The sequence below is a fragment of the Barbus barbus genome, assembly GCF_936440315.1.
Source record: "Barbus barbus genome assembly, chromosome: 22".
Lineage (NCBI taxonomy): Eukaryota > Metazoa > Chordata > Actinopteri > Cypriniformes > Cyprinidae > Barbus > Barbus barbus.
Window position 1 is genome coordinate 31,420,196 of NC_136750.1, and position 27,217 is coordinate 31,447,412.

Below are 27,217 nucleotides of genomic sequence, written 5' to 3' on the forward strand. Positions count from 1 at the left end.
TAAAACACCAAATGGGATTTAAAATTAGAGAATTTTTCCCTATTATAAATGTAAATGAACTCTACATAAGTGAAATATTAACATTAATTAGAGTAAATTTTCCTGCAGAGTTAAATTGTGGTAACACAGAACAGAGTTAATTTCCCCTTGTGTTAAACTCTGGTAACACTATTCAGTGTTGAGCAGTGTTAATTTTTTACTCAAAATAGAGTTAATTTAACTCTGAAAATTTAACACTATGACGAGAGTCAATTTATCACCAATTCTGAGTGGGACCAAATACACTCGGGCCCAGTGTTAAATTTAACTCTAATAGAGTTCATTTAACACTGCAAAATTTACTGTGTAGCAGAACATTTACTGTCCACAAACACAGTGAGAGGATCATGGTTACACGGCATGAACAGCATTCATGTGCTTGTCATGCTGAATAAAGGTTAACATGTGGCCTCGGAAAGCACTGCATCTGTGACAGAGAGGAGGAGAGCAGGCGGAGATGTGGACTCACCTGATGTGAAGTGTCACCTCTTCTGCCCTGCTGATCGCAAATAAAAATCTGTATAGTGCTTGTTATAGATAGTATGGAGCTCCCAATGCATTACATATATAAAAAAAACATTAAGAAAGCATATGTAACCGGAGCAAGATTCACCTTATACTTGGTTAAGTTCCCCAGTAATTCCCCTTTGTTGCTTTAACTAAGTTATGTGCGCTGTCCCCTTTAAGAGTTTGTGCATGCGCTAGAGGGAAGAGCTCGTCAAACTGGAAGAGAGCAAAGTTAGAAACGGGAGTTACACCGAGGAAGAAATAGTTGATAAAACTGTTAAAGAGAGGAAATTTCCAGCTTTATATTAACTTGTGAGTGTGTGGTGACTAGTTGTGTGATTTTATTGAGTGGATGGTTCAATTTGCCGGTCATACAAGCATTGTGTTCCTACAAGTGAGAGATCGCCCGTGGGGGAGGGGAATTCAGATCACGTTGACGGATATTGAGCGCGAGTTATCCTAAAATATGTTGTAAGAGTTATTAAAATCTTAAATAACTCTGTTTATTTCATATATTAACTGAACATGCAGTAACTCTTGTCCTTTATACTGTGTTAGAGGGGAGAGAAACGATACGTGAGATCACACAAGTGCTGTGTGCTTCAGAGAGTGAGTTTTGTTCATTTCATTCTCCCAAAGTGTTTCCGTATATTGCATGAAAAGGAGTGTACCCTGTGTAAAAGTGTGTACTGTTATATTTAGTCTATTTACCAATTAATATGCTCAAAAGAAGATAAACGTGAACTATGTATAAAGTGGGTGATGCATTCATGTGGTGAAATGTGCTGAGTGCTCATATTCTGTGTTCTATTTGTTTTATTAGGCACAAACAGGCCACTGCCGTTGTTTTGTACACCCTTTATAAGTTTTGTAACCTGGTTTGCATTGGTTTAAGTTTAATGGGGTTTGTGATTTGGAGTTTTTTAATTGAGATTGTGTGAAGAACCCTTTTTCATATTATTGCTTACTATTTTACTTCCTGTACCCATTGAAGAAAAGTGGGTGTTTGTCTTTGTTTTCGTTACTCTGTTTTGTACAATTTTTCTCATCTAATTGGATTAGAATCCCAAATCTTTTCCCCCAACAAAACCTTAATGCTGAGTCCCTTTTTTAGGCTCAGTCAGGAATAAAAAAATCCTTTTGCTAGATGTTTTGGCTTTGTCTTTTCCCTTAACACATAATAAGGACGTCAAGCCGGCCACATCTAATTTTGGTTTCAGAAGTGGGATTCTGTTTTGTTTGGGGCTGATTCCTTTTTGTTACAATAGTGCAAAAGTAGAAGGGTGCAAACAAAGATAGTGGCAAAAGGCGACTGAGTGCTGGAAGGACCTGCAGTGCCATCCCGACAGAAGCGGCGGCAGGACAAAGGGTCAGCGCATTAGGACTGCAGTTTGTGAGGACTTTGAGGAGGACAGTGCTTGTTAAACTGACTGATTGAAAACTGAGACCTTTGGTGCTTGCAGCTCAAAGTCATGGATGCTCAGGACATGGACAGTGCAGCCGCAGGGGAGGAGGACATTCAAGGTGCAGGTGCTGCAGCTCCGGAAATAGACATTGAGGGAGGTAACCCCGTCTCACAGCTCCAGCCCCAGATCTTGGAGTTGGGACGTAGACATGATCGAAGGCGGTCGGCTCTGTTCGAAGGCGGTCGCATTTTTCTTCCCTCCCTCCCTCCTGAACTTCCCTGCTTGCTCTCTTGTATTGTCCTGTCCTTCTTAAGAGACTCTCGCTGCACTATTTACAAAACCGAAATTATGGATCTGATCAACTGGTCTCTTAACGCAATTGACACCATCTTCTCGACTAGGAAAGCGGGATCTGGAGAACCGGAATGTCCCATTGGGACGTTTGCTGCTGGCTACACGATGGACGCATGGGAGAGATGGCGGGTCGTGTGTCTGGCGGCTCTCTCCGTGGAGGACATTGAAGACATCTTCTTATTCGGAACAATGATAACTGGGTTTCTGCTATTTGAATTAGGCGTTGCCCTAAATTATCAGAAAATTAAGGAGACAGGACTGGCTATCCAAAACCTCTCACGGCTGCCCGTCATGATGGAGGCTGTAGGCAGAGCGGTCGCCTCGGAGACAGAGGCGATTAACCGCAATATGGATTCGATCACGGCTAAGCTCTCAGCTTTGGAAAGGAAAATTGATGGACAAGCAGATCAGAATGGACAATGAGAATAGCTGTGAAACTGGAAGACAGCTGTTCGCCCTAAGACAAAACAATCTTATCTCTTTCCGGCTTCCCACAACAGAACGGCTTGGCAAGGCCGCTCTGGTATCAACTCTCCGGTGAATACTGCAGGGAGACGCTCTTTCTTCCATTCCCTCCCCCCATCAAACACCTTGTTATTGTCGGGCGCTTGTGCTCTGTCCAAGGTCGTTTCCATGGCAATTGCTATGTCGCATCACAACCTGCGAACTGAGTCGACTGGTTTGGAGTGCTGGCGAAACGGATTTCAAGGCATACGAACTCACACGAACTTACACATACACACACTCATACACCTCCCTACCCCCATCCCACGCCTTCGTCGCTTCATCCTGTCAGTGATAACGGGTCCGTGTGTTTGCGCTGTAATGGCTGCTGGCCGGATGGCTGTTTCGTCTGAACTAGGATTACTATGCAAGTTATGTTCCTGTTTTGACTGTGCTTTATGCTGAGGTTTTTGTCTGTTCTCACACTGCACTCTCGTCCAGGAGCGTAGTGTGAGGACAATTTTTTTCTCCTCTCTTTCCTCATGTTATGCTGTATTTCTTCTTCTTTATTGCATTTCGTTGCCTTGTACCTACATGTGCAATGACAATAAATTGAATCCAATCCAATCCAATCCAATGATGAAGTAATGTCAGCTCTGGCTAACATAACTAGTGCCCATACTAGATCCTATGTGTATATCCCCAGAGAGAGACAAATTGTACCTTTTAGTGGGGACCCAGGTAAAGACTGCTAAAATGTTGATGAGTTCATTGAGGAACTTGGCAGGGTTATAAGAGTGAGGAGGTTGAATGCTGAAGATCAGGTAGATTTTATTCTCTCCCACTTAAAGGGTTCAGCACTAGATGAAGTCAGGCTGTGTATGGGGAGGGAGGATAAGTCGGCTGAAGATCTGTTCTCATATTTGAGGGCAGCTTTCAGGGAAAAGCGTAGCACCTCCCAGATGTTGCGCACATTTTATGCACGAAAACAATTGGACGGTGAGGACTTTCATGATTTTTCACATGCATTGTCATTGATGTTAAATGCTACACTGCAACAAGCACCACATTGTGTTCCAGATGTGCAGTTGGCATTGAGAGACCAGCTTATAGAAGGGGTGAGGGATTCAGCCCTCCGAAGGGAACTGTGCAAGGTGGTTAGAGAGCGACCTCATGCTACATTATTTGAAGTTCGGGAGGAGGCCCTGTTGTGGTGTTCAGAAGAAAGACCTTGTCCAACTAACGTGGGCCAAAACCGAAACCTAGTGAGTGAGGAGGAAAGTGTAGTGCACGCAAGGATGACCGCCACCGTACCAAACGACTTGACTGTAGCCCTACAAGAGGTAATTAACCCTCTGGGGTCTGAGGTGATTTTGGGGCCCTTGAGATTTTTGACATGCCCTGATATTTGTGCTTATTTCAGCTACTTATAACATGATAATGACCAACATGTATTTTTTTTGTATTCAGCACAAACTGTGCTACAATAATATGTGACCAAGATGGATGTAAATGTTTGTATTTTTTAGAAAAAAAATATTATGCGTGGTTAGTAAGTTTTGGGAAAAAAAATGTAGCTGAAATAAGGCCATAAAACCCACACTAAATAGTCCTGAATAAGACTTTTGAGTAATCAGTCTTGTAGGCTAGAATATTTACTTCACAATTATGTGAAAATCATTCTGCTTACTCATTCACAGAAAACAATATATTGATTTAAATTTTTAAAGACATGTTTTGTGATCGAAAGCCAATATGCGAGGGAGTGGTAATGGCCTTGAATATTAAACCTCTGGGGCCCGCTGTATCGCCGGCGATACCAGCTCGGTTTTTTTAACATCAGTGCAAAAGACACTAAAAATAGTCTGTTGATTTTGGTCACACAAATAAGTGTTATACATCAATCGAAACTGTGAAGTGTCTATTTTTTTGTGTACACTCACGATTACAACAACTTTGTGGTTTTTGGGAAAAAAGAAAACAAACAGGGTGCGCTCTCTGTCTTCATCTCCGCGATCTGTTTATAGAAACGCGTCACTAAAATGAAGTGTAACTCAGCAAATACTCAACACAGAAACATGAGAGTTATCTGTATAGAAAGCCTGAAGTGTCTTCTTTCAAATGAAATATCTCGAAAACAAACGTTCTGTGATAAAGTAATCCGTATGAAACCGACACGATGTTCAGTCTGTCCAGTCTAACTCATTATTTTTAATATGATCCCGCCCCCTCGTGTTCACATGTAAATCACCACGTGATCCGTGCGCGCATGGAGACGCCCAACATAAACAAAGTGTCACGAGACTGTTCATCGCAGCTACTGTTCGTTTCTGGAAGAAGACCCCCTGAGTAAAGGCTGGAATTCCCTCAAAATAAGAACAAGATTTCATCCAGAAGATAAGATCAATCTGATGAGTAAGTAATGCTTCTTTTTTGCATTAGTTAGTGTGTTATTGTGACAAACTTGAACGCGTTTAGTTGGGTTTTTCCCAAACGACAACATGATGAATGCTAGCAGGATGAATGAAGAATGTTTAATGTTCAAAAATAGATTTAATAGCGTGCTAAACAATAACAATTAGTTTCTCAGATATATCCTTTTTTATGGTACAAAGTACATCCTTTTGTAGTTCACAGCATGCGTGAGTCTATGGCTGCAGAATCATAACAGCTACTATAAAATCAAACATACTAGGCTATATGACTACAAAATCATAGTTGTTTTTTCCCAAACTGTAATTCCAGACTACAATGTTTGAATATGATGGGCAATTCATTTTATTTAAATTTCTTATGGCACGATGATGTTTTCATGCACTATATAAAACAATAAAAGTAATATGAGAGTACATTGTAACATGATGAATGCTACGAGTCTAAGTATGTTTAGAACATGTTTATTATTAATAGCCTACTATGTTCAAAAATAGATTTTAATAACGTACTAAACAATAATTAGTTTCTCAGATATAAAAGGTCTATAAAACCTATATATATTGTGACGAGCGTCCCGATCTGTCATCAGCGTTGCCCTGGAAACGCACCAGGAACACCTGTCACCGCTCATCAAGGCTAAAGCGGACACACCTGATCCCCATCAGCCCGCGGCTAGATAAGCCGCGTGAGGCCTGGAGACAGGGAGAGACCTCTCCACTGCAACAGAGATCTAATGGGCATTCTCTTCACTCTCTTTTGCAGAAACGAGCGCCTAAGCGACCCAGCCTGCATCCTGCACTGCACCGGTCCACTGCGCCAAGGAAGAGCACGGAGAGCACCCCGAGCACCTCAGCACGCACCTTCACCGATCACCGCCTGTTTTCTTAATAAATCCACCCTCCGGGGTATTTACCTGAGCTCTCCTTGTCGCGTGATTCTTCCACCCTGCCACAATATATATATATAGATGCTCCTGATGTTAACATGCTCACAAATGTTTTTGGTTGTTTGTATTTTATTGAATCAGGTACCTGAACCACAGATGAATCCTGATGACTTTCTTCTGATGTTGGTACAGTGCTCTCAGAGGACCACAGTTTGATGTTCAGCTACACTGATATTCTATGGTAAAACAAGATCCTTGACTACTGATTGTTTTTTTCTTTTTTTTCTTCAGGGTCATAATGCTGAGAGTAGCTCCTGCGAAGTTAGATTTCATCAAATCTCTGCAGATTATGAAGAGGTTAGGGTTAACCAGAGGTCAATGACAGGGGTTAGCGGTGACCTGCCGTGTCCCTTGGAGAAAGTACAGATCGGCGGTACCCCTGCACAACAGGCAGAGCTGAAGGTGCTTCTGAGGGGATACCTGGATGTTTGCTATCACTGATGAAGACCTTGGTTATACCGAACTTGTAAAGCACAAGATTCCCCTGAACGATGACCTTCCTGTGTCACAGTCTTACCGACGTATACCCCCAATCCAATTCCAGGAAGTGAAGGACCATATCTCTGGACTGCTCAAAAAGTGTGTCATCCAAGAAAGCTCCAGTTCGTATGCATCTCCAGTGGTGTTAGTCCGGAAGAATGATGGGAGTCTTCGGCTATGCGTGGACTACAGGAAGCTGAACTGTAAAACTAGGCGTGATGCATTCCCATTGCCACGAATAGATGAGAGTCTGGATGCTTTGAGTAAGGCCAATATGTTTTCGTCTATTGACCTCGCGAGTGGCTATCACCAGGTAGCAGTTCACGAGAAGGACCGGCACAAAACAGCTTTCATTACACCATTTGGCCTGTATGAGAAGCAGCGGATAAAATGCCACAGCCCAAGATTCAGGCACCACTGGAGCCAGCGTCGGATGGGCAGGAGAATGTCCTGGTTGTGACCGATGTATTCACTAAGTTCAGCCAGGCGTTTCTGACTCGCAATCAGAAGGCAGACACTACTGCTAAGATCCTTCTGAAGGAATGGTTCCTCAAGTACGGTGTGCCTCAGCGTCTTCATTCAGACCAGGGGAGGAACTTTGAGAGTACCGTTATTGCAGAGCTCTGTAAACTGTATGGGGTAAGAAAGTCCCGCACTATGCCACAACACCCCCAGGGAAATGCACAGTGCGAGAGATTTAACAGAACTCTGCATAAACTCTTGCGTTCCTTGCCACCTGAAAAGAAACGGAAGTGGCCAGAGTACTTACCTGGGCTGGTGTACGCCTATAATTTGACACCTCATTCCTCCACTGGTTACTCCCCTTACTATATGCTGTTTGGGATGCAGCCACATTTACCAGTCGATGCCAGTGCCTGAGAAGGAGCCCGCCTGGTTGTCTGTCCATAAGGAGCGGCTTTGGGATGCTCATACCCAGGCACGTGAGTACGCTGAAAGGAAGGCAGCAGACCGAGTTGCCAAGCGTGAGAGTAGGGTATACTGTCCAGAGGTGGCAGTTGGTCAGCAGGTGTACTTACGGTATCGTCCGCCAGGACGGAACAAGATACAGGATGCCTGGGCACCCACAGCCTATAAGGTGGTGGAGGTGCATGGTACGACCTACACTGTGGAGCCAGTAGGAGACGGTCCTGCAAAAAGAGTTCATAGATCAGACATTAGGCCCTGTTCGAGACTTGTGGAAGAAACCAGATGGCCTGAGGAGGACCCAGAGGATCCAGTGCTTGAGGAGTCACAACAGCCAGATGAGGAACCAGACAGTTGTGCTGAGGGTGGAGTTGAAGAAGCATAGGAAAGATATAATGATGCACAAGTGAATAATGAGGCGAGTGTTGTTGGAGAGCCCACTCTGCCTGATACGGAGGGAACTGACTCCTGTTCAGACGTAGTGTTGACCAGACCAGTTCCTGTTCCCCGAAAGCCTAGGGCAGAGAGTATTCATGTGGATGCGCCCCTTCCTACACCACGCAGAACCCAGCGTTCAACTGCTGGTGTTCACAGTAACCCAAACAGACTGCCTAAATCCGCTTGTAATGCTGTGTCCTTCAGTCCCGATGTCCTTTCCCAAGTGTTAGCGGGCATGGTCTTGTATACGTCCAGTAAGCTACAAGGAGTAGTGAATGATTAAAGGGTGTTTGCAGTCATCGAGGACGTTGACTGTAGGCAGGGGATAGTGTAACCGGGGGAAGATTCAACTTATACTTGGTTAAGTTCCCCAGTAATTCACCTTTGTTGCTTTAACTAAGTTATGTGCGCTGTCCCCTTTAAGAGTTTGTGCATGCGCTAGAGGGAAGTGAACGTCAAACTGGAAGAGAGCAAAGTTAGAAACGGGAGTTACACAGAGGAAGAAATAGTTTGATAAAACTGTTAAAGAGAGGAAATGTCCAGCTTTATATTAACTTGTGAGTGTGTGGTGACTACAGTTGTGTGATTTTATTGAGTGGATGGTTCAATTTGCCGGTCATACAAGCATTGTGTTCCTACAAGTGAGAGATCGCCCGTGGGGGAGGGGAATTCAGATCACGTTGACGGATATTGAGCGTGACTTATCCTAAAATATGTTGTAAGAGTTGTTAAAATCTTAAATAACTCTTGTTTATTTCATATATTAACTGAACATGCAGTAACTCTTGTCCTTTATACTGTGTTAGAGGGGAGAGAAACGAGACGTGAGCTCACACAAGTGCTGTGTGCTTCAGAGGCTTAATAAGAGTGAGTTTTGTTCATTTCATTCTCCCAAAGTGTTTCCATATATTGCATGAAAAGGATTGTACCCTGTGTAAAAGTGTGTACTGTTATCTTTAGTCTATTTACCAATTAATATGCTCAAAAGAAGATAAACGTGAACTGTGTATAAAGTGGGTGATGCATTCATGTGGTGAAATGTGCTGAGTGCTCATATTCTGTGTTCTATTTGTTTTATTAGGCACAAACAGGCCACTGCCGTTGTTTTGTACACCCTTTATAAATTTTGTAACCTGGTTTGCATTGGTTTAAGTTGAATGGGGTTTGTGATTTGGAGTTTTTTATTTGAGATTGTGTGAAGAACCCTTTTCATATTATTGCTTACTATTTTACTTCCTGTACCCATTGAAGAAAAGTGGGTGTTTGTCTTTGTTTTCGTTACTCTGTTTTGTACAATTTTTCTCATCTAATTGGATTAGAATCCCAAATCTTTTCCCCCAACAAAACATTAATGCTGAGTCCCTTTTTTAGGCTCAGTCAGGAATAAAAGAATCCTTTTGCTAGATGTTTTGGCTTTGTCTTTTCCCTTAATAATAATAAGGACGTCATGCCGTCCACACATAAAAACAATACAAAAAGAACAAGTAATCCGGAACAAGGAATGGAGGAAAGATAAAGTCTGACATTAATTAACCTGTTAACCTTCGCCCCCCATTGTGGGCCTCACAGGTGAAAATAACCTACCTAAATTAAAATGGTAACAGTTCCTGACAAAGTGTGCTACACAAACAAATTAGGTATCTTTGGAAAGAAGACACTCTATGCTTTACTATCCATCATCCAGAGTTGATAATGCTCAAAAAGATAAAAAGTTATAGACACTGACGTGCCTTGAAAAATATTTTTCCACACTGAATGTTTTTTTATTTCATATACAAATACATGAAATAAGTCCTGGAGCAATCCAGAAAAGTAATGGATTGAAAGCCACGTGTCTCATGAGTTTATATTTCAAATTTGAAGATACCATGAAAAATGAGATTCCTGCAATATTTTTTCTGAAACTATTTATAGTCCCCCCACCCCCCTGTTTGAGGAAAAATAACCACCAAATGGATTGCAGAATTAACACAAACAATTTTAGTCATTATACATATTCCTGCATAGTTTTTCAACTATAAAATAATAGTCAGATTTATTTGAGCACTAAAAAATACAAAAATAATTATTTGAGTAATAAAAAAGGGAAAAAAATTGAAAAAATGCTTTGTATATAGTATGTATACTGAAGTATTCTGATTGCCAGACATGAAGTGATATTGGCAGACATGGTCATAGAGTCAGTAATCGCACGCTGATGTGCTTCCATTCAGATGATAATCATACAGATGGGCCATATAATCAATAATAGCTGATCAATGAATCACAATGATAGCCGTCATAGAGTCGGTAATAAACACACTGATGTGCTTCCATACATATGATAATCATGCAGATACGGCCACATTCCCCACACACACATATAAAAAATGTAGAAGAAAAAAAAACAAGTTTTTTATGCATAAAGCAGATCGCTAAGTTACGCCCCGCTCAGATGACAGCTGCGCCATAGCGTGCGTCACGCGCTGGCAGGAGAGAGCGCCAAATTCAATTAACATATATTCCGCTTTTCTGAGACTTTTTTTTCCGTGGACGGTCTCATTCTGTTTGTAAAACTGTATGCTACAACACTGTTGTTTTTTTACCACCAAGACGCTGTTTTTGAGCGTAATTTATTCCATAACGGACGCGAACAATAACTCTCTCGAAGAAATGAAATGTAAACAAAGGAATATTCATCCTTATTACAACGTTATTGTTTCGCTGGACTAAAAGTGCTCGCTGGGATGTTGTTCTGTGGACCCTTACCTCTCTAACTAAACTGGGATTTCAGCAGTGGATGCGTTTGTGACTCGTTATTACAATGAATCTGGTACGTACTGCTTTTTTATTCTGCATGTTTTGATGTGTACTGCTTACACAAATGTAGAAAATACATTCCTTATAAGCTTTCCATCGGAAAACAGCGATCTGTCGTCGATGCTTGAGGCTTAGACCTTCAGAATGATATATAGTTTGTCAAGATTAATGATATTCTTTCACGTTAAATTCATTCATAAACATTAAACTAGTGGGGAAAAAAAACGCTTCAGTGCGCCGTCGCTCTGGTAAACGTTAACAGGTTAAAAAGAAACAATGAATATTTAAATATGCTTTTTATATATGTGAATCTGTGGAGATTCACTGTATGTTCACTTGGTAAAAGATTCAAGATTTAACGGCAGGCGAGCATGTTTAACTAATCCAGACAAATCAAGGGCTCCAGGGGTCTGAACACGTTCGCTCATTTCAATCCTCACATTTATCCTCGCGATAAAAAGCGTTACAGTTAACTGTTTGTATTTCACAGAGATGCATAAAAATTCTGTGAAGTTTAGAATAAATGTGCAAAATGATGTAATTCGCCTAATTAAAAGAGCAAACGTTTTGCTCAATACAGCATCTGGAAAGCATCTCAAGACCGACTGAAGCTTTCCTCTTGTTTCCGTGCTGAGGGTAAAGAGTTTCGGTCACTCTATAAGGTTATTCCTCCAATCACATTAAAGCTTGACACCATCATCTGAAATTTTCAAATTATACCCTGGTATGCTGATGGACTTCAAAAGTGGCTTCAAAATACTTTGACAAAACATATTTTTCAAGTAAAATATATTTGAATTTAGTGCCTTTAGCATTCACGTAAACAACACAGATATGACTGGAGATGCAAGTCTCTGCTCTTTGATCTGCGTCTTCAGCCTTTGATCTGTCTATGAGAGTGAAAAATGTATTTTCCAGGGGGGCGAAACGCGGGCGCTGCGGTGACCCCACAGACGCAGGAAACACCATCTCCAAATGCTCCTGGAAACCTGCAAATGAAAGCTGGAAAATGAAGTAAACATACTCATATCTGTCGGTTCCACCATGAACTGCCATGCCTTAAAGCAGGATCTTCCGCTCCTCTCTTTCACAGGCTCCGTGATCCAGATGGAAAGCGGCAGGGGCCAAACGTTTTCAGAGCAATTACTAGATTGTGAGGAACAGGTTAACGTGACAAACAAAGCTTAACACACTTTATGGTGTTTGTGCACGGTAAGAAGTAATGAATTATACCCTGGGAAATGACTGGGATCAAATATTAACTCCCATCTTCAACTAGAAAACAGGTTTTGGGAATCTGTTTAAAATATCTGCTAAACCCTGTGTTTGACAAAATCCACCCACATGCTGGAGGAAAAACTGCAGAACCATCATTTAACAAGAGAAAGAAATGTCTGTTCTTCCACTTTTTCATGTAGTGAGGAAAAACAAGCCTGTCTTTGTCCCACAAATATTAATTTTCACACAGTGTAAAAATCTCAATTAAAAATTTACAATCATTAGTAAACAAATGTGGTTTGATGATGCGTGAGAATGTCAACTGTATGCTCCAAACACAACGAGGACGATGGCATGCATTCAGTGGTGCTTCATGCACTCTCTGCTTCATTATAAGCAACACTGGGCTTGTTTTGTCAGACCAAGGGATCTGGAACCACCAACATCCTCCATGAGAAACACAAATAAACACTTTAAAAGTTTTTAAAAGTTTAAAAGTTTTCATTCATCGATTTTTATTTAGTCAAACACATTGTCATTGTGCTGACCTCCAACACAGCGGTCTTGATTAGCTGGTTCAGATGTGTTTGATTAGGGTTGTCTTCACCGGCATAAAAGCTTCTGTTAAAAAGTTGTGTTGCTGAACTGTGGTCGGGAAGGGTTAAATGCACGGATTGAGTTTTTAGCACAGGGATTTTATCAAAACCAGTTGGAATGCCATATAAAAATAATGGATGGTGCGAAATGAAGAAACCCACTTTAAAGCACAGAAACAACTCAAATATCACATTTAGGAGAGTTTCTTGATCTCAGTTCAGCAGTCATTTGACTCTTAAACACTCCTCAGAGTCCTTCAAACCCTTACGCCTCAAATCAATGGCCTTTAGGAATACGCAGAATTAGCTTGAGCGGGGTTTTGGTCCGCGCGACTCAAACCTGGAGCTGACAGGCTGTACTGGGATATCATTAGCATACGACGGCAGCCGAGGCTCACAGCTGCCATGTAGATTTTCCTCTCGCTCGCTGCCATTTTATAATTGTCCACTCAGAGCTCTCAGCTCCACTTAGAGCATCTCCTCTGAAACAAGGCCTTCTGGGTAGAGAGATGGAATCAGTGGCCACCGGTCTGCCTTCACATAGTGATCTGCCACTGTAGATCGGGCATAAGGGCATCCAGCCTTATGGGCGACACGGCACAAACACTTACACAGAGACACAGAACCCGCCGGCTATCAACACACACGTCGCTCTTCTCTAGTGCTGATTCTGAACTTGCAGCCAGGACAGCGACTTGTGAACACGCGAATTGCAAATGCCGCCACAGACCAACTCTGACCCTGGCCCACGTGAAGCCAAAACCAGGGTCGTTTCACAGACACGCGTCGCAGATTCCTTGATAAATTAAATCATACGTTCATGTGTTCAGATCAAAGAAGTCCGGTAAACAAATCAAACATCACAGGACTGTGTTTCAAGCAGGATCTTGTCTCTGCTTCAGAATATTTATTGAATTCCTTGAAAAGTCTGTTTTAAAAAAGACTTCCAGTTTTCTGAATCTCACTCTGTTCGGACGCAAACTGACGCAGTCCAATGCACTCACGGTCTGAAGATGAGAGCTCACATCCTGTGATTTACGCCAAAGTGTTAGTTGTGTTATTAGCAGAGAAACAGAGGCTAATATGGGGTTAGATCTGTCATACGGTTGCTCTTCTCTCTGCATGTGTGTGAAGTGGAGAGAAAGGCTGGGCTGCTGACACGAATATCGACCAGCTCCCCACCGCCGCTATAGTAATAAATTTGACTCACCTTGCATAAAGTGCAAAGCAGCATGGGCTCCTGTCTGCATCTATGAATCAACAATGAGAATGATAGGACAGTTACACAAACTGACATGTTCATGCATGAGATGACAGGATATCATCGACTGAATGTTGAAGAATATGTGTTAGCAATACGTATAAGGCTGAGAAATAATTGCTTGACAAATATTACCACTCTGAACAAATGCACAAAATTAGCTGATCACCAACAGAATTTGTCACTTGATCTTTTTACCAGTGGTAGTTAGATTTACACCTTACCCGCCTGGATAAAATTTACATTCATATCTGCACTCAAATAACATCCAGCATACTCACTTCAGGACACTTTCATAACGAGTCTGTGAAGCAGAAACTTCTCTAGCAAAGAAAACACGCTCACCTCAAGACATAGCTGAAAGCATTTCTTTCTGCCCAGAGGTAACATTAGGAAAAAACTGCTTGGACATTGTATGTGGAATGGTTTGCAAGCACTGTTGACTGTTTATTGGTCAAAACGTGTGACCTTTGGGTGACAAGACTGATGGTGTCAGGAACTGGGACTTCCTGTTGGAGTTCAACCCAGACACACTGTGTGTGGTTCTGCATCAGGATGGATGGACACTTTGAGATTTGTGCCCTGCATTCCTCTTCCCCAAACTTAGGGACTAAAAAAAGAAACATTTAAAAAATAAATTTTTAGAGAGACTTGTACTCCTGACTGTACCTGAAACTTGCAAGGCTACCAGACTTTAGAACAGATCTGTCCTGAGCAGATGAGTGTTAGTCAAACTGGACTGAGCTATCTTTATTCCTGTCCATTATTATTATTATTATTTTTGTACTCAAGTATACACATGTACATACAGTAAATGTGACAATTTAATTTCCCTCCGGGGATTAATAAAGTTTATTGAATCAAATTTAATCAAACTCTTAACCTCTTACTCTCATTTTAAACCTAACTGAATCTGAAGTGACTCCATTTGGGATGAACTGATGTAAAAAGATTAACTGACCCAATCCAGCTTTAATCACTTTATGATAAGAATATTTCAGAGAAACGTGGCTTCGTGGTTAATGTGCATGCTTTGACATGTAGTGCTTATCTGCGGCCGGCCTGCGTTTGAGTCCGGCTCCAGACCATTACTTTTACAACGTCCAATCAAATTAAAGAAATGAAAGGCCAAAGACCAACAAAAATAATATTTCAGACAGAAATATACTAACGGTACAAGTAGCGCAACAGCTGCTGTCATGCACAGCGGCATTAGAGTTCAAAGGACCCATCGCTGTAAACTGGAGCGGGCCATATTCAAGCAGAAACACACTGAAGGACTAGCCTAATAAGAAAAAAAAAAACTGCTCGAAACTTTACTATTTATATTTCCACACACCTTCAAATCACATCCTACAATGCAAAAAACTACTGTGAAGCATGACTCTAAGACTTGAGTTTGGTAGCCTGTGAGTGAGGGTGTGCATGTGACTGGAAGCAGGCTGGCTGATCTGCTGTGATGTAGTATATATGACATGCTGGTCAGAGCGCATCCCTAATAAGAGCAATGAAGACACACTGGGGCAACAAAAGGCAGCTGTTTGCTCACCAGTCAGGTGGAATGAAGGGATTGAACCGGTGGGTCTGAACTGAAGCCATCCGAGCAGAAGCTCTGAATATCTGCATGCCTCCAATTACTGCCTGTCTTGCCAGCAGCCTATAATACACACACACACACACACACACATACACACACACACACACACATTCCTGAGCACTTGGATTAATGCTCTCTTTCCTTTGATTAAGGCAGTACTGAGCTTTAATGGTGAACCCACAATGTTAGAGAGCTGAAACGATACGCAAGTATTCACATTACACAGAGACGGAATGAACAAACCTGCCAAATTTCAGTGACGCTAAACAACATATTCACATCCAAAATGTTCTGCAGGACAAAACTCACAGCCAGCTTCCATCTAGGTGTTTCCCAAACAAATTGTTTGGATTTTCAAAAACATCCAACATACAAGGATGGCGTTCAGGATACTGCATAAAACAGTCATGTGATGTTTGGACTGTTTAACTCACTATCTAATTTTGGTTGATCATTGGTTGTAACTATTCCTGTTCACATTTATATTGAAGGCCTATAATAAATATCAGTAACAGAGAAGAATAAACGGAGTTCAGAGAACTGACCTTGTCTTATAAGAGAACAGAAAGAATTATTAATGATGACCAGACCTGCGGTGAATTCACTTAAACTTTGCACGAAGAGCTTGTGGCTTATGATGAGCTTAAATACAAGCATAAGGTGCAAACTATTTTGATAATACATTTCTAGGCAGCTTTTACACTTTTTTCACAAAACCAATAAGATTGCAGCTTTGGGTCACATGTCTGGAGAAACCGGCACTGAATCTTTCTTCCTTAGCATCCAAAGCTTAAATCTGCTAAAGAACAACTAGAGCTGTCCAAAGATTAAGGCAATTGTGATTAATTTAACCATGTGTAGGTAACATTTCCTTTTTAAAATAAGAAAAACAAAAGTCAGATTGACATCCGCATGTACTAACAGCTATAGCTGTGTTCGCGCACGCTTTCAGGAGGTAATGCTGCTTTGACGGTCGGTAGCTTGTCTTAGCGTGAAGAAGCTTGTCTTAGTGAACTTGGTGGAAATGTGCATCAAGCTCACAGCAGCCAATAAAATGGAACCCGTGGGCATCCTTCTGGCATCTAAAAAGACAAACAGAACACTACACAGTCCTGTGGGCTTCACGATCACACGGCCATCGTAATTCCACTTGACCACACATGAAGTGTGCCATTTGAGTCCATGTCCTTCGAAACTCTGTCTTTGCACAGCGAGAATGACTGGAGAGCAGCAGGCTGTTTCAGTTTCTCCAGAGCGGCTGCACAAACCTGATGATGACAATGACTAGAGTCAGACTCACCGACAACATCAACGATGTGTTTTTTGTGATTATTCTGACTAACCCTCATTTTCACAACTTTTTTTCCACCTTATTGTTCAATGTGGAGGGTAGCCCATGGGCGAGACTTCCGGTTCATTAGTCGCTGTAGGGAAATAACTAGAAGAATATCAACGTGCAGTAAACGGTAAACGGTTTGCATTACAAACCAGTGTGTTCATAATTAAGATAATACATTACAATAATATGGGAAGACACACCAATATGCAATATCAAGCAGCTTCACAGTAAACAGGAGAGTAACAGAATCAATGATGCAACCTTCAAAAATGAGACCAAATTCTGCTACAAAGCAGCTGTAGCAAGACCACAGTGTCATTATTCAGATCCAGTTAGTTCAGTTCAATAAAACTGTGTGAAATGTTTATTTATTTCACCCATTTATTGAAACAAGTTCAATTCAGCAATAAACAGCTTTTACAGAAGACATCAGTCATTATTCAACTCGAGTCAATGTTGATTCAGTTCAGTTCAGTGACAGCTCCGATGCCGCAACAAGGACAATTAACACCCATAACCAAAGTGTCTAAAATATCAAAGAAACAACACCAGAATGTTTAATCACATTTATACTCAAATTACAGGAGTCCAAACGAGGTGCGAGTTCATCTGTCTAATCAATCAACAGCAGCTTTAGATTACCTGTATTTAACAGGTAAACTAGAGACACAAAACTGATGGGAGAAGAAACTCCGGCAGAAGCGACGGGATCTGAAATCTTGGGATGGCAAACAGCTCATACGTATCTCTGTCTCCCTGAGTGAAACACAACATAACACATGGTTCACACTCGAGACACCCGTTGCACTATTATGTGACAGACTAGTTGTGTTGTTGTACTGGAAATTGAGTCTTATGATGTTTACGGTGTTAGTTCATTTGACAAAATTACGATTGCAATTGTTAAAGGGGTCATATGACGTTGCTAAAAAGAACATTATTTTGTGTATTTGATGTAATGCAATGTGTTTATGCGGTTTAAAGTTAAAAAAATACATTATTTTCCAAATACTGTACATTATTGTTGCTCCCCTATAACCGGTACATTATTTGTTTTGTGTTGCTTTTTACCTTCTCCTCTTGAAACTCTATCGTTTTTTAGAAAATTCAGGAAATTTTCTATTCTTCTTTTTAGCTATAGGAAAGGCTATAGGATAAAACACAGGCAGCTGTGTTTTATCCTATTGGTGATTAATGTAAAATAAACTCTAAAAAGAAGACTAAGCTAAGCTACTCTGCTGCTGCTGCTGCTGGACTCATGATTATGACGTCGTCATAAAAAGACTCTACAACATTACATGCAGTACCCAACTTTGAACTGAAGAGGGCACCTAACTATATCCTTTAAATTAAACTAAGTATTGAATGTTCTTGTAGAACAGCACAAGTACGGTTTATAAACTGAGGGGACGGATTGCAAAACCGTCGCCACGGATTGTTTTTTTTTTTTCTCCTACAGGTGATGTGCCGTGCTCCGTAGTAATAGCTTTCTATGAAAGCGCCACCATTTTTCGTTAGTTCCGTGTTGAGGTGCAGCGGTCACGTGGTACAAGCCGTAGCTTTAAGAAAACTACCAGTTCACAAGTTGTAATTACGAGTTCTACAAGGATGTGAACGCTTTTTACAAGTTGGCATCTCGCAATTACGGTTATTACTATATGGCGTGAAACCTTCAGTTTATTTACCAATGCCTTTCGGCTGCTGCCAGTTGATGATTTTTATTTCTACAATGCTTCATGTGTTTCATATTGTATTTTCATTGCTAAAATTACTGTTGAATCTGCTTCTACGCTTTGCTTCTGATGGAGTAGCTGAATTAAATTTTTGTCATCTATTGTACCGCCATCAGTTTGCATTTTGCTCATCCTGAGAGACAGTTGTTTTACTCTTGGTGTGAACAGACAAAAGCGGTGTATAATAGTTATGTTTTCCATAACATACTATATGCAGTTTAAAGCCGCCTTGAATTTTTTTTTATTTAGTCAGAATACACAGATACTTGGATGGACCATCAATTAAGATGTTTTTGCAGATGTGTATAATTATGACATCTACCAGCAGAGACGAACAGAGAGATATTGTAACCAGCAAAACCTTGACCCCTTGAAACAGACATTTGTCAACCATTCAATTAGCGTTTTTGTTTCGTGTTTTGTGTGAAAGGGGCTTCAAGATGCCTGTAAAGCATTGAAGATGCGCTCTCTTCACTCAGTACGGTGAGACATTTTCACAGCAAGGTTGATCCCTTTGATTTGGTTTTATTTGTCCTCATGGTCATTCTGACTTGTGGAGTCACACAAAGATTTGCTGGGAGAGAAAGAGGGAATATGAGGTGTCAGTGTGCCGTGATGGTGGGGGGTTATAAAGCACATCTGGTGGAGAATGTGGGTGTTTCTCAGAGCAGCTTCCCTTCCCGTACCAGTTAGAGCCGTCACACGGCTGATTTACGCTCCTCTAATGTCATGGAACGAAAACATGGAAACTGTGCTATAAACAGTGAATTCCTCATAAATTGGGAGATTATGATTCAGTGTGTAGGGAGGAGGTCCAGCTTTTACGAGACCATCAGTGCATTAACACACATTAACACACACACAGGAGCAGTGAGCGTGGCATAAGGGAGAAGTGTGTTATCTCATGGTGACCCCACGGCCCCCCTCATTCTGAAATCCAGTAACTTTCCATTCCTTTTTCCTTTAGTCAGGGATACATGTCATCGCCAATGAGACTGTGTTTATGATTTCACACAGAAAATGTTTTGGTAATGACTTCAGTTGAATGCTTGGCTATTCTGTTTGGGAGGGAGACAGAAGCAGACGGATGCTCTCTGAGTGTGTGAAAGATTAATGCAAACTCTGGATTACCAGTGCCATCGCAGGCATTACACCAGAGTCTATTGATTTTCCTTCAGCTCATCCAAAAGAAGAAAAGAGAGAGGGCTATTCTCCACAGAGATGCTGCACGTCTGTTTTACCAAGAGCTTCTGCTGTCCGTTTTCACAGGCTGCTCTTCTTCCGCAGCGAGCACAATAAATGCTGGAACATTCTTATCAGTCATAGACTAGCCAGATTTACAGCATGTTGACATTCATGACTGACAGCGCAGATATGGTGAAGACCTTGTCACGCTGCTGAAGCCTTAAACTGCATAAACGTTGAAAGCGTAAGACCACTTTCGTATTTCTATATGTAAAAAGCCTTTGCGCACGTCTCGTGAACGGCTCATACAGGCAGTGTAGGAGTGATGGTGTTGTGAAGAGCTGTGCACTTTAATCTGCTCGTTCACAGGTCTGCGTGTTGCCATACATATCAAGTGCATGAGAATTTTCATTTTACAGAAATAAGCAAAAATCCATAGATATCCATTTGCTATGTTGTCGAGTGTCTAGATCAGTTTGAGGATGTCATGCAGTGAAAACCTCACCTTGATCTGGAGACAGCAGGGACAAAGCCTGGACGTTTTGATCCATGAAGATGATCACCAAAGCCCAGAACTCTCCAGCAGATGAAGCTGCTGTGGATAAGAAGTGTCTGCTAACCAACTGATTAATGTCTGTCGTCTTGTGAACAAGAGAAAGTTTTATACAAATTAGCCTGACATTTTGTGACGTTGTAACCAAAGGAATCTTTTGCAATCCCTGAAAATTGTGGGTAAAAATATATGTGTAAATCTGCACGCATCTGAAAGTATGACCGTTATTATGTTTTATTTGATTTGGTTTAACCACACCACGATCTTGAGTATACAGTATATAGGTTGGACAGCCTAATTAGGGGACATAATCAGTCTCAAATTATTCAAATTACTTAAAGTTTAAATAACTCCCAGGTCCCCTTTGTCGAGACCTCCTGTTGTAATAAAACAAATAAAATAATGCATATGATGCAGCACTATTACAATGGTCCCTGGTTTCCTGATTGGGAACTTTTGTTTTAGACCTCACTGACAGGCATAACTATATCTTGTATGTCAATCATAAACATAATTACTTACAAAATACAATACTTACACAGGTACCCCCCTAAAACATCATGGTTGAGACTCAAATCCTTTCCCACTACAAACTGTTCCTAAATGTTGAGTGATCCTTATCATTACATTTGTACTTCACTTCTTAGTCAAAGGAACAAGACTGCATGAAGATGTTCTTTATGTCCATGTACCTTATAATTTGCTCTAGAGATCAGTTTTAGTTTAGAACTCTGACCATCCCGAGCTAATATGGAGTTTTCTTTATATGTCTTTATAACCAAAATGTGTTGTGCTCCATGACACAAAGTCCCCAGTGTGGTTAAACCAAAGTCAAATAATTTAAAAAATGGGTGGTTTAGTCATTTTAATACACAGAGATAATCACTCCAAGAAAAATTAGGAAAATTGGTCAAGAAACATACTGAACCGAGAAGATGGGTCTCAAAATCATACAGGCACTGTTGGAAAGAAATGCTCAAAAGTGCAGAAGACGCTGGACAACTAAAGAATGAGGATTTTTCTTAAGAACAGTTGGCAGTTAAAAAAGGGACAGATGAACTATCACAAAACAAACAGTTGTGCATCATCCAGGGAATTATTACGTAAAAATCAACCGTGTGTAAACCTTTGCACAGGATCAGTTGTGTAAATTCAGTTATTATTTTGTCTTGTGAACAATTTGTAAACATCTGTTATGTGAATTAAATTAGTCAGGGCAGTACTAAATAATAAAAAGCAATTCTTATGATTCCTCTTTATTATTATTTTTTTTTAATCTGGTGTATGCAAACAGGGAATCTGTATGATCATGAGTCTGATGACTGATCAGAACAGCTATCCAGCTCAAATATCCCTTAAAATGATATTAAAGCAGACAAACTTGAGCTGGGAAAATCCTCAGGGTGGGACATTTGTAAACCTCTCTATCAGAGTAAATGGCTTTTGCGCGTGTGTGTGTGTGTGTGTGACTGCTGATAGATGTTGCTCTAGTTGTGTCAGAGCTGTGGCCACGTTTGGGCAGGTGTGTCTTTGGCTCAGACACGTATTGCCATGAAACAATCAGCTCATTGTGCAACATCTACATTCCAGCCGCCACATGAGCGTCTCAAAGCTGCTGTACTTCACGTCCATCTGTGAGCCAGCAGCGGCCACGGTGAAGCACACCTACATGACCACGTTCTCATGCCTAGTTTACTGAACAAACATCCAGCTGATGTGACCTGCTCTCTGTCAAGAGCTCTTGTGCATTTAATTGTAGTTTCACATGACTATTTTATAGTGAGAGTTGGTATTCTTCTGTCTTTCCTGAGTGTTGGATTGTGGGAGTGCCCAAAGAGACTTTAGAGAGATGTAGAGGTATATTTTGTTAGTCCAGGTTGGATGTCTGGACAAGGTCCCTAAGCTGTTTTATAGTTTAACCAGCCTTGACTTGTTGGATGGTGACATGTATCTGCTGACTAGCAGGATCAGTGCGCTAAGCTGCAGTCTGATGCTTGAAAGGCTTTTGGCATGTGCTGGTGCCTGCGTTTTTCACCCTTGACTGAAAGCATATGCTGCGAACAGTGTTAGCGTGTGTTAGCCTGTGTGCATGAGTGTGCATATGTGTTAGTGTATGAATGTGTGTGAGTGTGTGTCCGTGGGTTCCTGGCCATTTCCGACACATCTGGCAGTGCTTGGCTCCTTCAGGTGAATCATGTCTCTTGGGAGGCTGCCTCACTGTGTGTGTGTGAGTGTGTGGGTGTATGTGTGTGTGTGTGTGTGTATGTGAGTGAGTGAGTGTGTGTGTGTGTGTGTGTGTGTGTGTGCATGTTTATGTGGTTTATGAGGACACAAATTTGTATAATGACATGGGTATGACAGAGGTATTACAATATGAAGGTGGTTTATGAGGACACTGCCTATGTCCCCGTAATTCAAAAGGCTTAAAAAACATACTAAATGGTGTTTTTTTGAAAATCTAAAAATGCACAAAGTCTCCTGTGAGGGCTAAGTTTAGGTGTAGGGCAATAGCACACAGTTTGTTCAGTATAAAACCCATTACGCCTATGGAGAGTCCCCATAAACCACAAAAACCAACATGTGAGTGTGTGTGTGATTGTGTGTGTGTGTGTGTTCCTGGCTTCCAGCGTTGTGGCATCTGCAGTATGGCAGGAAGTATGTGAATCTGTCTCACAGTTAATTCAGACACCACATGCTTTTCTAATTCCACCCCGTCACCCCTCTCAGCCCTTAAAGGCAAATGTCAGAAACTAAATGTGTAATCGCATGTAGTTGCTGATGTTTGTGCAGTAGTTTGGAGTGGGTCACGAGCGCTGGCGGGAGAACGGTAGCACAGGTACGCTCTGACAGGGCTTCTTTATGTGGCCGACGGTGTTCATGGGGCCAAGAGCAGCTTTCACACTTACAAGCCCCAACACACATCAGCTGCCTGGGGCGGCACATGCCTCCGTCTGCGATCAACAGATAACAACCTAAAACTGCCGCGCTCCACCGACAACTTCTACAAAACACCTAAAGTTTTACTCTTCACTTCAGCTACTAAGCTGAACAAGAGAGTGTCAATAAAAAAAATTCTCACTCATTTCTGTCGGAAGCGTTTCTCTCTCTGTCACTGTTGCAGATTGTGTGTTAACAGGTGTAGGGAGGCTGTTTTTGAGGAAAAGGTCATGAGTGTTATAGGAGAATCAAACAGTGGAGAGAGTTTGTCTCCACCCTAATGAAGAGACAAGAGGATGGAGACACGAAACACCAAATACACCCCCATACTAAAATAAACCAGCTCCCTGCCCACATCCACACACTTTCACACAGACACACTGCACCCTGCACCCCTCACTGACACCGGGTCACGTGTGTGTGTGTGTGATGAGTTACACCTGCAGGTTTCACCATCTACATTCCATTCCAATGAATTATTTTCGTTATATTGATATTGTATAATACGATTTCAGAAAGTTATTTTCACTGAAACTAATTGTGTTACATTAAGATAATGAGCAGGGCTCTGTGCTTACATTTTTTTAGAAGTACAGTCAAAATTCAGCCTAACCAAACTATCCATAAGCTTCACTTGCATCGGTGCATCTAAATATATTTTCACAGTCACACACAGTAATTTGGTAGCACTGTAGAGCTGAAGCATGTTCAGAGATTGTATTGCTCTAATCTGGAAAATTATGTTTGGCAGATCACTCACAGCATTGTAATCGTAGATGAGACTTTAACATTTAGTACTCACATACTGCAGACCTTTAGCAGCAACTGAACACACACCGGCTCCTTCTGCCGACGCTAATGTCACTAATACTCCTTCTAACACGGTTTGTGTGTGGAGAGAGAGACACGTGAAAGAATGGGTTGTGTGTTGCAAAGTGATAGTGATGCAGTGTGTGTGCATGTGTGTGTGTGTCAGAATGAGTGAGTGAGTGTGTGTGTGTGTGTGTGTGTGTGTCAGAGTGAGTGTGTGTGTGTGTGTGTGTAAGAGTGAATGAACATGTGAGTGAGTGAGTATGTGTGTGTGTGAGAGTGTGTGTGTGTGTGTGTGTGTGTGTGTGTGCACATGTGTGTGTGTGTGTGTGTGTGATGGGAATGTCAGTGTTTCTCGTGCTGCTGGGATGTACCGCTGGGTGATGGGTGTGCAGTGTTTGGCTGGTAACACTGAACGCTGTCCCCTGCTGAAAGATTCCAGAAGCTTCTCCTCCTCACAGGGCTCCTGGGTCATGCGTTTGTCATCATGACCTCTGACCCCTCAGGCCAGTGTGGCAGCAGGAATGTAGGAGATGTTTACGCTGCTGAAACTGATGGAGTCCAGGTGGCCGCGGCAATCCCTCCATTCGCTCTCTTTCCTTCTCTTTCTCTTTATCTCTCGGTCACTCCCTCTATTCTGCTAGATCTTTGTTTTATCTGGATAAAACACGTTATGCATGTGTAGCTCGCGCTTTCATTCAGGATTGTGAGAAGTCCTCTGACGGCTGCATTATCAGAGGCATATGTTTATTATGAAATTATAAGGAGGAGAGGAAGTGCAGGCATTGTCAGCAAGCGCTTGCCAGCGAGTGTGTCCCACCTTCATGATGATGGTCCATCTCTCTCGCCATCATTCATCTGCTGATGGCTTTTTGAAGTGCTCTCTAACTTCTGGAAAGTTTTCCACCGCCCCCCCCCCCCCTTTTAAAAGGCCATTAAACTGTGTTGTAATGCAAACGGTAATTCTAAAGAGACCGAACAGGTGTCCGATGTGCAGGCAGCGTGTCTAATGTAGCTATTACATGGACAACAGCAGATTATCATAAAAGCATCTCTCCTTAATGTGGACTGGACTGATCAATAGCAGACTGGCGAAGAGACACGCACACACACGCTACAGACTGGAACTGATATATGCTGCACTTTATTAATCCTCTCCAGCATCCTGACCTGATTGCACGCACACACCGAATCTTTCGCCGTCACTTTGGGCTTGACAGCCGTTTTCGGTTCTGCAAATTCCAGGGTTTGGGTTTGGATTGGGGTTAGAGTCAGATTTAGCGTTATCCCGTTTACCTTTGCTCTGCCTCTTCATACATCATACGTCTTTGCTTCGCCCGGGGCTCGTTCCTGCTCCTCTGTGAGCGCAGAGAAGAGAGAGGTCAGAGGTCACACAGCTCCTCCACAACCATCTGACGTAACATCTCTCTGAAAGTGGCATGGGTGTCAGATTTGAATACGAGGACTTCTCATGGCTGCCGTGGCCTCCAGCTTGTTCAAAGGCAGTATTTTTAGAGCCACTATGAGATAGAAGGTGCTCTTCGCTGCTCTCTGTGTTTTTGAAGTACTCTCTGCAGGCACAAAGCTTTTATTCGTACCTTTTTGGATTAAAACGATCCTCATTAAAGCACTATGAGGCTTTTCATCCTTTCAGTGGTGTGAGGGAAAGCTTATTTAACGTGCTTTATTGAGTTTGGTGCCGCAGAGATATGCCATGTTTTACTGAATTGAACAGAATCACCAAAATGTAATTTTAAGAGTCATTTCTTTGCAATAATCTATGAAATGCCCTGACTGTATGGCAATTGTGCAACAGTCACTGTTTTTTTATATTTATACACACACACATATATATATATATATATATAGAGAGAGAGAGAGAGAGAGAGAGAGAGAGTCTCAGCGTTCAGTACAGCAGACTTATGCAGGTTAAAGGGACAGTTTTCTGTCATAATTTACTCTCTTTCTTGTCATTCCAAACCTTTCTATCTTCTTCTTTCTTAGCAATAGCAGTGCATTGTCGCTCACTTTAAAGCTTTATAAAAGCGCCAAAGAGCACCAAGAATTTAGAGCGATGTAAAGGGGAGTAAATGACAACAGAATGACCATTTTTGGGTGGACTATAGCTTTAATGTTGCATGAACGGTGTGTATAAACAGGGTATATTTTAGCTGTAATCTTAACTCTTTACAACTAAACTAAATAAAAAATACCTGAAACTGAGACAACAAACAAAAGTCAGATTAGTCGACTGTAATATCACATGTCAATATGTTTCTGATCAGCACTTACTTATTGTAAATGGGTTTATAGAAGCTGAATGTAATTGCAGTTCAATGGGTCAAATACGTTTAGATGAACAGCCAATGCACTTTAATGGTATCCCATTTTTTCCTCTGGGATCAGTAAAATTCTTTGATACATTTGCCTAAAATTGTGCAGCGTGTTATGCAGCATCTAGAAGTACTGTACATGAACAAACCAAGCTCATGAGGTGCATCATTTCTTTGGATATTCACATTGCCTGTTGTTTACACACAAGCCAAATGTGTGCAATTCAATACTAAGCATTAATGAAATGATATTTTAACTGTTAATGCATCAAAACACTCTTGCATGTCCCTGTGTGTTGTAGATGAAGCGATTTGTGTTTGCATGTGAAATGCAGTTCACAGGAGGGAATCTGCCAGAACGAGCCGCTGCTCGGCGTAGAACTCGACTCCAGACCACAGCCTGAGGGAGAAGATCAGCAAAACGAATTTTGTCTTTAAAAAACCTATCTTACAAACAGCAGCACTGCAATCCAGCCAATTTCTGCATGTTGATTTGATAAGGGTCCTCTGGGTCTTGCTGCACGACTGAGGGCTTCCCATGTGTGACTTCATAAAATTTGCCTCTTACAAATAAAGCTTTGATGTAAGTAATACAGATTTAACCGAATATTTCAAGCTATATTAGCTGCACAGTAATAGTTCCTGCCATTTTGCTTGTTGCAAATTTGTAGTTAAGGAGAGGAGATGCCCACTCAGTCATCTGTCTAACTTGTTAAAGAAGCCAAAACCTGTTAAAACCTGCTCTGTAATGGATTAAACGCAGCATGTTTTTACCTGCTGTGTAATTGGTGTATTAAAATGTCAAGTGACTGCACCAAATGTAATATCGCCCCATCAGCTCAGTAGATATAAACTTCATGGACTGATTGTCATGCGTTGTGA

At 41.5% G+C, this 27,217-nt stretch overlaps 1 protein-coding gene across 1 annotated transcript; it reads left to right on the forward strand.

Annotated features, from left to right (window-relative positions):
* The first annotated feature begins 742 nt into the window (after positions 1–742).
* Positions 743–3,380, forward strand: LOC306888514 (uncharacterized protein). Its single transcript, XM_079446869.1, has 3 exons — positions 743–1,017; positions 1,105–1,155; positions 1,370–3,380. Exon 3 carries the CDS (start codon positions 2,019–2,021, stop codon positions 2,727–2,729), a length of 711 nt encoding a protein of 236 aa, XP_079302995.1. The 5' UTR covers positions 743–1,017; positions 1,105–1,155; positions 1,370–2,018; the 3' UTR covers positions 2,730–3,380.
* The last annotated feature ends 23,837 nt before the right edge of the window (positions 3,381–27,217 follow it).

Coding starts and splice junctions, on each gene's coding strand:
- LOC306888514 (XM_079446869.1), top strand. CDS start 2,019: ATGGATGCTCAGGACATGGACAGTGCAGCCGCAGGGGAGGAGGACATT.